Source organism: Pyxicephalus adspersus, chromosome 4, assembly GCF_032062135.1.
Source record: "Pyxicephalus adspersus chromosome 4, UCB_Pads_2.0, whole genome shotgun sequence".
NCBI classification, from domain to species: Eukaryota; Metazoa; Chordata; class Amphibia; order Anura; family Pyxicephalidae; genus Pyxicephalus; species Pyxicephalus adspersus.
The window spans coordinates 88,136,315-88,150,597 of NC_092861.1; the positions used below are offsets into that span (position 1 = coordinate 88,136,315).

The following is a 14,283-nucleotide window of genomic DNA, read 5'->3' on the forward strand; positions in this document are numbered from 1 at the left end:
TTCAAAACAAGCACAAAGCTTGCTTTTCCAGCTCTTTCTAGATCCTTTGCTACTGGCACCCTTTGAGAGTATATATAGAGCATTGAAAGGTTGAATATCAAAAGTGGCCCATCACTATGTGGTTAACAAAAAAAGGAGACTTCTTTCTAATTGGAACACAGATACCAGCACAAAATATAAAAAAATAAATAAATAAAACAACTGACAGAGGTTGTGCCCCTCCAGCCAAGAACTAAAACCTCCTTAGCTCTAGTTCTATATATGCTACTAAATGCCCCTATCGTATGTTTAGCAGTGAAGTTGAACAATATGACTCTCTTATTACAAGTAACCTTGTTCCCATGTACCAAGAATTCTTACGTAAGTTCATTTTTTTCTTTTTATTGCATCATGTTTTTAAACTTGTGATACAGATGTATACAGTATCTTATAGAGGACATGGGGACATGGCAGGCGACTATGAATTACTAAATACTAAAATAAAGCCTGCTTGTAATTCAAGAAATAATATACATACCTTTCCAAACACCCCAGCTGGCAGGTAAAATCACAGAGTGTGCTGGGAGATGCAGGTAGACACAACAAAGTATAGAATACCTACAGCAGCCATAGTACAGAAAGTGAGTGGAGTTTTAAAATATAGTCATTAGAAAGGTACAGCTGCTCCTTTACAGTTGGGCATTGCCACTATTGTTTCAAAAATGCCAGATGTGAACCACTTTCATATTAAATGACCTGTTAAATGTTAATGACCTGAGTTCATTTAGGGAAATTATTCTTTGCATAATAACTGTTCACACACATTGAATGATGTAAAGCTATAACTTGGTTATCCAATCCTGTGCAAAAAAACTTTTTTTCTCCCTTGGGTTTTAAAGTGAACACAGCTTCAGTTTAATTGCTAAGCCAAGTGAGCATTTTACATGTTGTTCTTCTTTAGTAAACCAATCCCATATATTAGTGATCCAAAGATTTTGCTATAGATCTGCTTTTTTTTCTAAAGTCTCAATCATGGTGCTAACCAGTTACATTCATACAGATACTTTTTACTTTGTCTCTCAGTAGACTTCTAGTTCTCAAATATCATAGATGCCCTGCACACTGTCATTCACTCCCCATTCAGAGTTGACAAAGAGCCAAAATTTAACAGAGAATTAAGATAAATATAATGCTTGCAAGAGATGCCAGCTTTTGCAAAAGCTGATGGCTCCTGCAGACACTATATAGTTGATCCTTTGTTTGTTTACATTTGATTGGGAGTTAGTGATGATCCATGTAACAGAATAGAGAGAGGGTGGTTCATCTCCTGTGGGAGAGACTTATATCCTGACCACTGTCAATTGAAAGGTAATGTTATGCTTCAGTTTGGTATTATTATTATTATTATTATACAGTATTTATATAGTGCTGACATATTATGCAATGCTGTACAAAGTCCATACTCATGTCTCAAACTGTCCCTCACTGGGACTCACAATATAATGTCCCTACCTTTTGTCATAAGTCTTTAATATAGTCTATTTTGGGGGGAAGCCAATTTACCTAACTGCATGTTTTTGGAATGTGGAAGAAAACCAGAGTACCCGGAGGAAACCCACGCAAACATAGAGAGAACCTGCAAACTCCATGCAGATAGTGTCCTGGGCGAGACTGGAATTTGGGACCCAGCACTGAAAAGGCCAGAGTGCTAACTTCTGAACCACCGTGCTGTATATTTCCTGTGGGTCCCTCCTCCAGTGTGCACATCACTGCTTGTCTGATGTAGAGACATCTTACTGGCTGTATGCCATGAGGTTCTTTTCTGAGTGGACCAAACAACAAAAGAAAACAGATACTGGCTAGTGAGGGCTCCATTGTAGTAGTGGATCAGTTGTTCTTGGACAAGGAATTGGTTCGATCATTGTACCTGAACAATGGATTCACTTTAAAAGGGGGCTTTAAAATAAACTGCTAGCAAATTTAGATCACAATGCAGGGTTATACATTTCCAGAAGATTTCTATCTCTGGATTTACCAATCAGTTGGATATTTGCACTCAAACCTCAGTCTGTTGCAAAAATTTACCTACTGAGATCATTAGTTGAAACACATTTTGAAGCAATGTGCAAACTGCACTACACATAGCGACCAGCTAGGGCACAAAATAAAATTTTGACTGTGGTTAACTAAAAGTGATTATAGCATGGGCATCAAATATTCTAATCATTTAAATATGCGTTTTCCGATTAGAGTTGGTTTCTGGGTATCAATTTGTATGCATCTGAATGCGTATAAAGGCAATTTGTTGTGTTTTTTTGTAATATTTCTGTTTCGTACATTATTATTCTTAGCCAAAAAATACTTTTAAAGCAATTACTTAATTCAATAAATATGAAGTAATTAATATTAATTTCCATTGGCAGTGTTCTACTTGAATAAAGGACTTATGCTGCTGCTTAGGGCTCTGCTAAAGAGATTTCCTGCCACTTCTTGTTCCGAGGAATGGTTAGGAAGAGGAGGAAGCCTAGCCTCTAAAAGGAAATTGTATTAATTAGCGTCTGTGTTGCCTCTTTGTACCAGGCAGTTATGTGGCAATCTTCACAAAATATGTAGTTCTTACAAAAAGTAGTTACAACATAAAAGCTATCAAAGTTCAAAAAGACATGTTGCAAACTGCAGACAATAATGGTCAGAGTTCACAAAAAATGAAGCTAACAAAAAGTCAATGTTTACTCTAAGACAGAACAACACACCCAGTAGCTAAGTATTATTCTACGTAAAACCTACAGAAGGACAGCAACAGGTCATGAATGGGCAGCTGACAAAAATAGCCAAGGACAGGAAAAATTTGTTGACAGAATCCAGCAACAATTTAGCTCCTGCTAAAGGGACTTTTCTGATACCAAAACAAATGAACCAAAAAAAAAAAAAAATAAATTGGCTGCCAAGATGGTGCTGATATGTAAAACGAGGGGTCAAGAAACACAGATGTTGTTCCTCCCAAGTGTTGCTTTTTAGTTTATAACCCTCACTCTGGGTAAAACATTTAATTTTCAGGGTATTTTGGTAAATCTGTGAATGAAAATAATTGTGCAGGTGGTTTGTATAACACACATGCTAGTTACAATCTAAAGAAATGTTATACCTGTTAAAATAATTTTTGCTACCAAGAACAGACTATGAGATTTCTGGGCCTCTCTTGATGACCTCCTTTGGTACAGGGCATGAGTAATGGGGCATGTTCATTCCAGTGTATGTTCACTATGCAAAATACATGTTCAGTTAGCTTAGTAAATTTTATGTTAACTTCAGTCATCTACTCACATGTAACCAAAAATCCTGTTTACTCTATTCAGCTGATAAGTTTGGCTAAAGGTAAATACAGTTTTGCCAAACTATATAAATAAATCATCTATACCTTTTTTTTTTGCTGATTTAACTCCAAGTGTGCTTCTTTTCACTATAGAAAAAAGCAACCTGAATATCAGTCTTATGAAAGACTAACTAACAATCATCCTGTTCATGAAATTTGCCTTGCACCTTACCCACCTCAACCTAATCTTACAGCCTGGGATTTTTTTGCTCATGGTAGATGAAAAAAAAAACAAATGTAGTAATTGGTGAAGAACCAGAGGCAAGATATTTAGCTATTAGTTTTAAAAGAAAACATAACAGTGCAGTTGTTCTCCATAATGACCAAACAGGATTCTTGTTTTATTTTTATATAAAATAAGGGGTGGTAATAAATTGTCTGTTGTTAGCACATTCTATCACCATTCCTTTCCTGGATCAGTATTTTCATACTTTCACTCTGTACACGCAGATTTGCCCAGAGACCCCATTGGGGCTTCAACAGGCAGCAGACACACTGGCAGCCATTTGATTTCTATCAAATGTTTGTGAATACTGTATTCCAATGCTCTACCACCTTCATTACAGAATAAAATACAGAGATGAGAAATAGATAAAATAATGGCTACATACAAGACTGACAATATATTGATCTTTGGATCTTCTAAACCAGTAAAGCTGCGTACACACTGCCAATTTTTGTCGTTGGAAAGGATCTTTCACGATCCTTTCCAACGACAAGGGAGTGCACGATGCATGAACGGTGCTGTACATACAGCACTGTTCATGCTCTATGGAGAGGGGAGGGGGAGAGCGACGGAGCGGCACCCTGCTGCGCACTCTCCCCTTCACTTTCATTACGATCGGCTGTCGTCCATCGTCCGTGGATCCGGCAGGTCAGTCGTCCGGACGATGGACGACACCGACTGTACACACGGCAGATTTTCGCCCGATAATTGGCCGATGCCGATTATCGGGCGATAAAAATCTGACGTGTGTACGTAGCTTAACTTGCAAAAGAAAATCAATGCTGTTGTAAAACGTTAGGAAGTTACTGTATATAATAACTTCTGATAACAAATAAGAGGCATTAAAAAATTTTTTTTAAATTTAATTGCAAATGTGACTAAAAGGTGCATGGGTTTATTGGGTCAGCATTATTATCACTTCATTTCTAGAATTGGTTAGATGTAGGCTGGTTGTAGGGCATGGTACACGCAAGCCAATCAGCTGCCATATTTGTGCCCATTTGATTGTTCCAAACATTTTAAGTAATTGATCAGTTAAAATCCCCCCCAAAAAAATTTGTACAGTAATCTGCCCTTCTGATCAGTTTTCTTTAATTATATTTTTAGGTTGCAGATAAGGAATTTAATATGGGGCTGGCAGAAGGTGATCATACCAGCATACCAGCCAATAGAAGCATGTCTACTTTGTACCTTGGATATCAAGCCCATATATACCCTAGTTATCATTCATTCTTCCTCTGCCATTGGCAATATAATAAACATAGCAAACTTTTCATTTGCAGCTTTGTCTCTCGCTGCAACACAAAGTTGAAGTAACTGAAATGTATTTGGTATATGCTGTAAAAGTTACTGGGATATTGGAGGAATGTTATCAATACTTGTACACACAATGGGGTTGATTTACTTACATAGAAAAGTGAATTATCCCCTTGCAAGTAGTATATCAATTAGCTTAATAAATGAAATTTAATTCAATAATTCAATCATCTGCAAGGAAAATCCTGTTTTTTAGATTTCCTTGAAAGTTATTGGGTATTCTTTGACTAAGCAAAATGAATTATCCCCTGCAAGATAATAATTCACCCTGGTAAGTGAATAGTTATTGGTTGGTAAATCAACTCCAATGTGTGTTACTAAAGCTGCGTAGACACGTGCAATAATTATCGTTGGAAATGAATGACTAACAACCGTTCGTCCAATAATTATTAACGAAAAAAGTGCACAACTACACCGATGAATGAGGGTTGTCGCTGGAAATGAACGTCCGTCCCCGCAAATCTTATTGGGTGACGATTGTTTGCAATCTATTGTGTGTACGGTCGTTCAGTGATAGTGGATTGTTCTGTGATACACTTTCTCCTTTACATGTCACTTTCTGCATTGTTCAAGCGTCTAGCTTGTGTACACTATTGGTGGATTATATTTGAACAATTGTATCATTACAGTATGTACAGAATTGTGCACATTACGATCTTTCAAAATAATCATGCATAATCCGTCGTTAGTCGTGCGTTTTCTAACGACAATTATTGCACGTGTGTACCTAGCTTTAGTATTTATTACCTTTTTCAGAATTCAGAGTACTCATTTCCAGTAATGCATTTTCCACCCATAAGGCTGCTTTTATTTGTTCATCAGCCAGGATGAGTATCTATTTGCTGAACTGAAATTCTTCCTGATTTGTAAATCCTGGTACATATGCAATAAACTTTGTTTTGTAGTGTATCTCACAGATCACTTCCTATTGCTCACTCTTACAAATGTTTCCTATGTCAGTAATACACTCCAAGTGGTCAATGCGTAGGAAATGCAGCAGACTAATGACACAATTCTTCCACATTGCTCATCTCATTTTGGGCATGACCACATGAAACAAGCCTCTAAAGTGTTTCTAGTTCAAAGAATAGAAACTAAATATTTTGTATCTGTGCAGTCAAATTAGCTGTAATGATTCTATTAGCTTTCCTTTTTCAGATTTTTTTCCTATCATCTAGTGATCCAGCCACTTATAAACATATTGTTCAGAACATATTGGCCAGATTCTCATCCAATATCAACTGAGACGATTATCGGACGAGAACCATTGCACGTAGCCTTACCGTAGCCTGATTGCTCCTGAGTTTAGAGATAGAATATCTCTTTTTTATGTATTTATCTCCATAACAATTAAGGGAAAGATTTTGTAGTTTATAGTGGAGTGGACAGTGACAGTATTTCTATAAGGACTACTTCAATCAAAGGTTGATTTTCAAAAAAAGGTAGATTTTTTTTTCAAAATTCCCTTTCTGTGCATATTGTGATCTGTCAGTGTAGATATGTAAAGTAAATTCAAGGTTGAAAAGGATAAAGCTTGATCATTGCAGATAACAATAATTGCTCAGTATATGCTGAACTGAAAATAAATAACTAACTAGAAAAATGTTGGGTCACCCTAGCACACATGTATGTCTCAAGTGAGAATGTATCCATTTAGTACGGTCTAAAAGCCACTTATTCAGATTAAAAGCCACAAGTCAGATTGAGGGCTGTCCAGTCTCTCCTTATGTATGTAAGGATAGCAAAGTTCTACAATTTCACTGCTTCTTCAGTTAATTTGTAGTGGTGTCTGAACTGCTCTTATCTTTACTTTTACTTTACGTTACTTTTACAGAATCAGACAGTCTGTCTCCCTTTTATGAAAAAATTCAATACAGCTATTCAGTTCTTGTTAAACATTCAGTTAAAAGATCAAAACTGACTGCATAGTTAAGCAGTTTCTACCTTCGCAATTCAGACACTAAATCCTCCAAACAAAAGACTGCTGTTCTAACATGCAGTTTATCTTTAGAGAAAACATGGCAAATGGCTGGAAAAAATAAAACATAGTAGATTGCCCATCCTTTTTGGAAAAAGATGAAGCAGACATGGGGACTGATATGCTAAAGGCATGTAAATTAACACCTTGGATGGAATATTTCTCTTAGCTTTGTAAATACAACGAAAATTTGCTTTGTAAAGCATACCCAATCTCATGCAAGGTAATCTAAAAAACAGGATTTTTCCATCCTTGTTTGGATGGTTAAATCAGTACTTAGCTCATTTACTAAACTCAGTGAAATATCCTTTGCTAGGCAATAAATCACTTTATATTCTATTTTCCTTTGGTAAATTAACCCCAATGTCAAATAAGCAGACCTATACAATCTCTAAAGTCTGGTGGTAAATTTTGGCTAGCATTGGATGTCGGTGCATTTTACGGGGTCGAATATAGGGACAACCCGAATTCGAACATCAACACTAATCCTAATGTATAGTACCCATTGGTGAAGTCTTCTATATATGTAGTATTGTGTACAGGAAGGTTAACATTTCATGTAATAATAACCACAATCATAAAAAAAATATTTTTGAAAGTCCTGTTTTTGTTGCAGTTGTTTTATTCTGATGCTACTGTTCTGACCAATCTAAATAGTTGTTGTAATGTTAAAAAATTTGTGTCTGTCTTGCAGGAATTTGGAATTACTTGCATAATGTACTAATCCTGAAATACGCTAATGAAAGAAATGGCCTAAATGTGGTTAGTGGACCAATTTTTGATTACAACTATGATGGACATATTGATGCACCTAACCAAATCGAAAAGTAAGTTACATAAAAAGCTGTCAACAGTTTGGTTATTTTGCCCCAAATAAACCCATAATGTATTTCATGAATTAAAAAACATATGTGTTTTCCCTGTTGTATGTTTGAGAATCAGGTCATAATTTCAGTCAATGTAATACAGTTTTCCCTTGAATTATTCATCAGCTAATTTATTAAACCTGCACCTGCAGTTAAAAAAAATCTACTTGCATGATTTTTATGGTAATAGATAGGTTTGTAAAACTGATAATTTTACTAAGAACTTTAAATCTTTCCACTCTGCTTATGACTACTTGTTTTTAAAATCAGTTTTGTAGTGATATTGTTTATGGGTCTTTAGGACAAGAGAAATAGGACGAGCAGAAATGCTTTACCTACTAAATAGAGATTGTTTTTAATTCTAGTCTACCTCAAATAATCTAATGGGTTAACATCTGAACTCAGACTGGGTAATTAAAGGACATTAATGTTGTTTTTAAGGCATGCTTGAGTAAAGCACTGTGTAATATGTCAGAACTATATAAACACATGTTTATAATAATAGTATGTATATTGGCCAATCTTGCTGGAAGATACATTTCTCAATGATTCTCCTAGTTTCTTGGGCTTCATCAGGATTTATATCGGGCCCTGCAATTATTGCATTCTAACAAGCCTTCTAGGGCCTACTGCAGAGAAACATCCCAGCATGATACTGCCTCCACCAAGGTTGTAATGGTGTGTTTACGATGATGTGCAATGTTAGGTGTATGCATCTGACCTCATCAGACCATATAACCTTATTCTATCTCACTTCAGAGTTTTCACTTACCCCTTTGCAAGCTGTAGGCAAGACTTATTGTGAGGGTTGGTATCTGTAGTTATTATTTCCAACTGGTAATACACCTAAGCTGCCACTAGAAAACCATTTGGCCAACAATTTTAAACACACTCATTTGAATCTTTGCCACATCTGAGATCTGTAAATCTTAATTCCAAAGAAAAAGATTTCTTTGTGACCTCACTGACCCCAAAAAACAAAATAGCTCATATGGTTCCACTCTGCACCCTTTTGTGATATCAATTTCCTTTATTCTCTCCCCCTAGCCATAGGCCCCCTGGCCAAAGGCCATAGGCCAGGCCTACGTACACACGTCAGGTGATTCTCAGCCGATAATCGCCTCAGGGCTGATATCGAACAAATAATTAGTTGAATGGCCCGTCCTGGCGGATCTATGGAGGATGAACGAGGAAAGATTATAATGGAAGTGAAGGGGAGAGAGTGCAGCGGGTTCCCGCTTTGTTGTTCTCTCCCTTCCCTCTACATAGAGGCGCTGTATGTACAGCGCTCCTTCATGCATCTTTTGTCTTTGGAAGGGATCGTGAAAGACAAATATTGCAAGTGTGTATGCTGCCTAAGCAGGACTAGACAAAAATGGTGATCATCAGTTAATGAATACACTAAAAAGTACAACAGAAAATTATTATTTGTAAGGTTGGACAGTAGCAATAACGTTCATAATTTCTTGTCAAATATACATGCAGAAGTTATCTGTTAAAGATGGGTAGCCTTCAGGCAAATAAAAGTCAAGTTAAATTTACAAACAAAAGACTATACTACTAATGCTATGAAAGTACTTTTAAATATGACTAGACCATAACTGCTTTTGTAACAATATTTGTACACAATTGTTCCATAGACGTGTGGAAGATACAGTGATTCCCATTCCTACTCATTACTTCGTCGTACTCACCAGTTGCAAGGATACTACACAGACTCCAATCAGTTGCAGTGGTGATCTTGAAGTCCTCTCCTTCATCATTCCTCACAGACCAGACAACAGTGAAAGCTGTGCTGTAAGTATTCTGATCTATGTCTGCTGTCAGGACCTGATGTAACTACAAGTAGTACATTGAACGACATATGTCCATTAGCTTTAACCATCAAATATGTGTATTTATGTATGTAATACTTCAACTTTTAGATTCAGAAGGAAGTGTATGAAAATCTAATCAAATTAAGTGAAATATTGTCTTAGACAGTTGTTACCATAACAAAGACAACCCAGTGGGAGATTCCCCCTCTTTTCCTGTTCTGGTGACAAATTTTTTGGTTTTCCCCACTTTCAGGCATAGTGATAGTAGTCTTTAGAAAAAATATCAGAATAAAGCGTCATTAATGGGAAGCCACAGGTATAGAAGTCTAACTTGGGTCCTAGCACCTCACCACTATATCCAAAAATATTTTTTAGAAAAAGGTTGTGGTCTTCAATCCACTTTATTATCCGCAAGTAGCCTGGATGTAATTTTACTGCAAATAATTTTACTGCAATGAATTCCTAGGCTTTGTTTGGAAAGTTAGTTTGGCACGGAGTAGGCATGATAGGAAAAATAAGATATGTACATATTTAGGTCAACATTTTTAACTTTCTTTCTCCACCGAGTTTGTGGGTGGTCTTTTGAGTATTTTCATGTTCTTCCCAGTACTTAGTTTGCTGTGCTTCTTACTTGTCCTCTGGTTTGCGTTTTTAATGTTCACTAGAACCTGGATGCTACTTATTTACTGATGTAGCACTTACTATTTTGCTATTAAATATTACAATTAATTGCTGTTTAATGTCAGTCTGCAGTATTTTATTTTTAAATCGTCAAATTCAAATGTAATGTCCCTGTAGTATGTTTTAAGGAGAAGCTGATCCATCTGCTTTCCCTATCAAAACTCGGAGATTGCTCAAGTGGATTTCATGAAGGCTGATCTTCTCATTTATAAATGCCTTTGCAAATTCTAAAACAACTACAACTTTTACCCAAGCTTTACAATTTTCCAGTTGGAAAATTCAGTCAATATGGGTAAAACGTGATACAAATGCCAACAGCACTATTGGATATTCATCCCAAGTGCTAGAGACATTTTTTTGTGTGCTTTTTTTTCACCTGCGGTTTTATTAGTGAAATGGCCATCTATACTAAGTGCATAGAGGGAACAAAATTTTATTTCATTTGGAAGATAGTATAAACTGCCTATTGGAAAGGGGTTGACATTTAATTCAGTCAGTTACAGGAAGGTTGATAATTGGTTTTGATTTATTATTTATTCAAGATTACACATATAATTATTGTTTTATTCATACTTGATTTGAACATTTATTTTTTACAAATAGTTATGTGCCCTACCTATTATTATTTGAATATCTTTGTACATGACATACATACAGGTATTCATTTAAAGGTAAATATAGTAGTCCACCCTACATTTTATTTATTAATTATCATATATTATATCTTGACATAAAGAGAAATGAACAGGCAAATAGCCATATACATACCCTACAAAAGTTGAATCAAAATCAAACAAATGTAATATAATTACATACAGCATATCATCAATAATTACATACAGCAGATCACTTTATACATAAAATCAAAAGGAATTTATTGGTTCTATGTGTTCTAAATATGTAAAATAGCTAAAAGTTCATTCTTCTGTGAATTTTTATGTGTCAGGAAACTAGATGTATTAGAAAATCCACAAAAAGTATTACAGAATTTTCCTATAGATAAACAGTCTTACAAACCTGTTTGTACAGAAGTACCATAAATAATACAATGACAAAGCAGATAACAGAAATACACGCATAACATAAAGATGGCTTGTTGGTCTCCAGTCAAATTCTTCTTCCTAAAATGGGTATATTATGCAGATAAAACAAACCACCCCTTGGACATCAAGTTACATTTCAAAGCACTGCTGAGCTTTCTATTAACATCCAGTGTGAGCAATACTGAATTTGCAAGTTCAAAGCAAGCTCAATGAAAGGAAGAAGAGTGGTATATGCAAAAGCTTTAGTCACTACTTATTCCAGGGAAAACATTAGCAATTGGAAGAGTTTCTCAAATCATTGTTTATTTGAAGAGCTGTTAGTTTTAGGCTACCTGCCTGACATTAAAGTCATTACATGTCACCTGTATAGGCTGACAGCAGCTAGTATGATTAGCTATAGTAGTATAGTCAATGTCCTTGGTGTTTTTTCTTACACCCTGGTGTCTGTATTAACTTTTATCTGAAAAAATATGTAAGGAAATGCAGCCTTTTCTCAAATGAACAGCTGCAACCTAATTTAAATTAAATCTTTAAACCAGCTGAGAAATGTAAATAAGTAAAATACATTAAGCTCAATGAGTATTTACAAACTGTAAACCTCAAACTAGCAGGATGTTTTTCTGTCCTACATTTGAATTTTTACAAAAACCACTACACAAAATCCCCATCCCAAAGTATGGCATATTAAACCCAATGTTGTCAAAGATTTGCCAAATCTCTAAAGATAAACACAGTGTATTATACATTACTGCCTGGTAAGATTGTGGCTTGGCACAATATTTTGAGGGTTTCCTAAATCATCAAAAACATACCATGAACATTTCTTGTTTTGTAACACTGTTAGTTTTTTTTTTCAGTAGAATGTCAATAGAATATTTTGTTAAATGTAACACATAGACTGAAAGCTCATACAGCTCGTGTCCGTGATGTAGAATTGCTCACAGGCCTGGACTTTTATCAAGAAGGAAAGCAGCCTATCACAAACATCTTACAAATCAAGACATTTTTACCAACATTTGAGACTGTAGTAAACTAATTGCACCATAATTTGGATTAATAAATGTAAAAATTCCAATGTGATCAAAAGTACATGTATACAGTTTGTTGTATGGCTTCTTGCAAAGAATCAAATAATGATTCTTCCAAAGAATCAAATAATATACAGCTAAAACAGCTGGGCAACTGATAAATAAAAAGCCAAAATGCAAACTGGAGCCATTCTGTATACCAGTTGGTCATTTTCTTTGTTAATTTATTAAACATGAAATACCAAAATCAGAAAAAAATCTGTCCCAATTATTTTTCCCTCTTAGCGGTTATTATTATTATTATTAATAATAATAATAATAATAATAATAATAATAATAATAAACAGGATTTATATAGCGCCAGCAATTTATAGGGGTTGCAAATGAGGAGAGGAGGAGAGGACCCTGCCTGGAAGAGCTTACAGTCTAAGAGGTGGGGGAAGTCTCACACAATAGGAGGGGGATATGTAGTGGTGGAAAGTAGAGAGGGTTTAGGAGACAAAAGAAGGTGAGTAGGCAAGTTGGAAAATATGGGTTTTGAGTGCTCTTTTACATTAGCAGAAAGTAGGAACAAGCCGAATAGGATGAGGAAGAATATTCCAGAGAGTTGGGGCAGCTCTAGAAAAAGTTTTGGAGCCGTGCGTGTGATGAGGGTATGAGTGAGGAAGTCATTAGTAGGTCATTGGAGGAGCGGAAATGTAGAGAGATTTGAAGGCAAAGCACAGGAGCTTGAATTTGATTTTAAGGTGAAATGGAAGCCAGTGTAGAGATCTACAAAGAGAGGCAGCAGAAGAGCAGTAGGAAGGATGAATGAGTCTGGCTGCAGCATTCATAATAGACTGTAGAGAAGAGAGTCGGGTTAGTGGAATATCAGAGAGGAGGAGGTTACAGTAGTCCAGACAAGAGATGATAAGCATGCACAATGGGTTTGGTGGTCTCTGGGGACCGGTAGGAGTGGATTTTGGAGATGTTGTGCAGGTGAAAGTGACAGGACCTGGAAATGTCATAAATTTAAGAGGTAAATGAGAGGGCAGAATAGAAGGTGATGCCATCCTTGTACAGCTCTGTTCTATATGTCAGAGCTATATTTGGATCAAACAAATGGGGACATTTAAACCAAACTTGCTATACATATGACTGAGACTCATGTGAGTGCCCCACTGATCTCTGTACAGCACTGTGCTATATGTCAGAGCTATATTTGGTTGTATGTATGTGTTATATATATAGATGTGTGTATGTGATCACTAGGAAACACATGGAGACATTTCAACCAATCTTGCTAGACATATGACCAAGACTCATGTGAGTGCACTGCTGTTTTTGTACAGCACTGTGGTATATGTCAGAGGTATATTTCCATCTATGTATGTATGTATGTGTGTATGTATTGCTCAGTATAGTGTGCCTTTTGCTTTATATGTTTACGTTGCAATAAATTGCAATAAATAAATACCAGGGTAATCAGCTAGTGTGTGTGTGTATATATATATATATTGTGACACCAAGGCAGGATTGGAGGTGGAAGCAAGATATATTTGCCCAGGATTCCTATGTGAAGTAAATCTCACCTGTGAGATAATTAATGAAGAAGCACTGAGGGTGGGGATATACCATAGAGCCAGGAGCTCAGTCAGTAGTTCAGCTCTATTTGTAGACACAGATAGGTGGACTTTGTGAGTGAGCTCTGCTTGGAGAGACAGACAGTGGTCTGTGTGAGGAGCTCTGCTGGAGACACAGACAGGGGTCTGTGTGGGGAGTTCTGCTTGGAGACACAGACGGGTGGTCTGTGTGAGTAGCTCTCTGCTTGGGGAAACAGACGGGTGGTCTGTGTGAGTAGCTCTCTGCTTGGGGAAACAGACAGGTGGTCTGTGTGAGTAAGCTCAAGTTGGTCTGTGTGCGTGAGCTCAAAAGTGAGCAGAAGGTTGCTGAAAGCTTGGTTTTGAGCTGACAGGGAGAAGCCCTCCAGCTGATA

The 14,283-nt window shown here is 36.4% G+C and overlaps 1 protein-coding gene across 1 annotated transcript in view; it reads left to right on the forward strand.

Annotated features, from left to right (window-relative positions):
* The window catches only part of ENPP3 (ectonucleotide pyrophosphatase/phosphodiesterase 3), a 48,612-nt gene extending 36,118 nt beyond the window's left edge, over positions 1 to 12,494 (forward strand). Inside the window, exons 22-27 of the mRNA XM_072408915.1 lie at positions 293 to 360; positions 7,568 to 7,700; positions 9,380 to 9,540; positions 9,740 to 9,747; positions 11,497 to 11,519; positions 12,178 to 12,494. Coding sequence (XP_072265016.1) covers positions 293 to 360; positions 7,568 to 7,700; positions 9,380 to 9,540; positions 9,740 to 9,747; positions 11,497 to 11,519; positions 12,178 to 12,316 — 532 coding nt within the window. The 3' untranslated portion in view covers positions 12,317 to 12,494. The remainder of the gene's footprint in view (positions 1 to 292; positions 361 to 7,567; positions 7,701 to 9,379; positions 9,541 to 9,739; positions 9,748 to 11,496; positions 11,520 to 12,177) is intronic.
* The last annotated feature ends 1,789 nt before the right edge of the window (positions 12,495 to 14,283 follow it).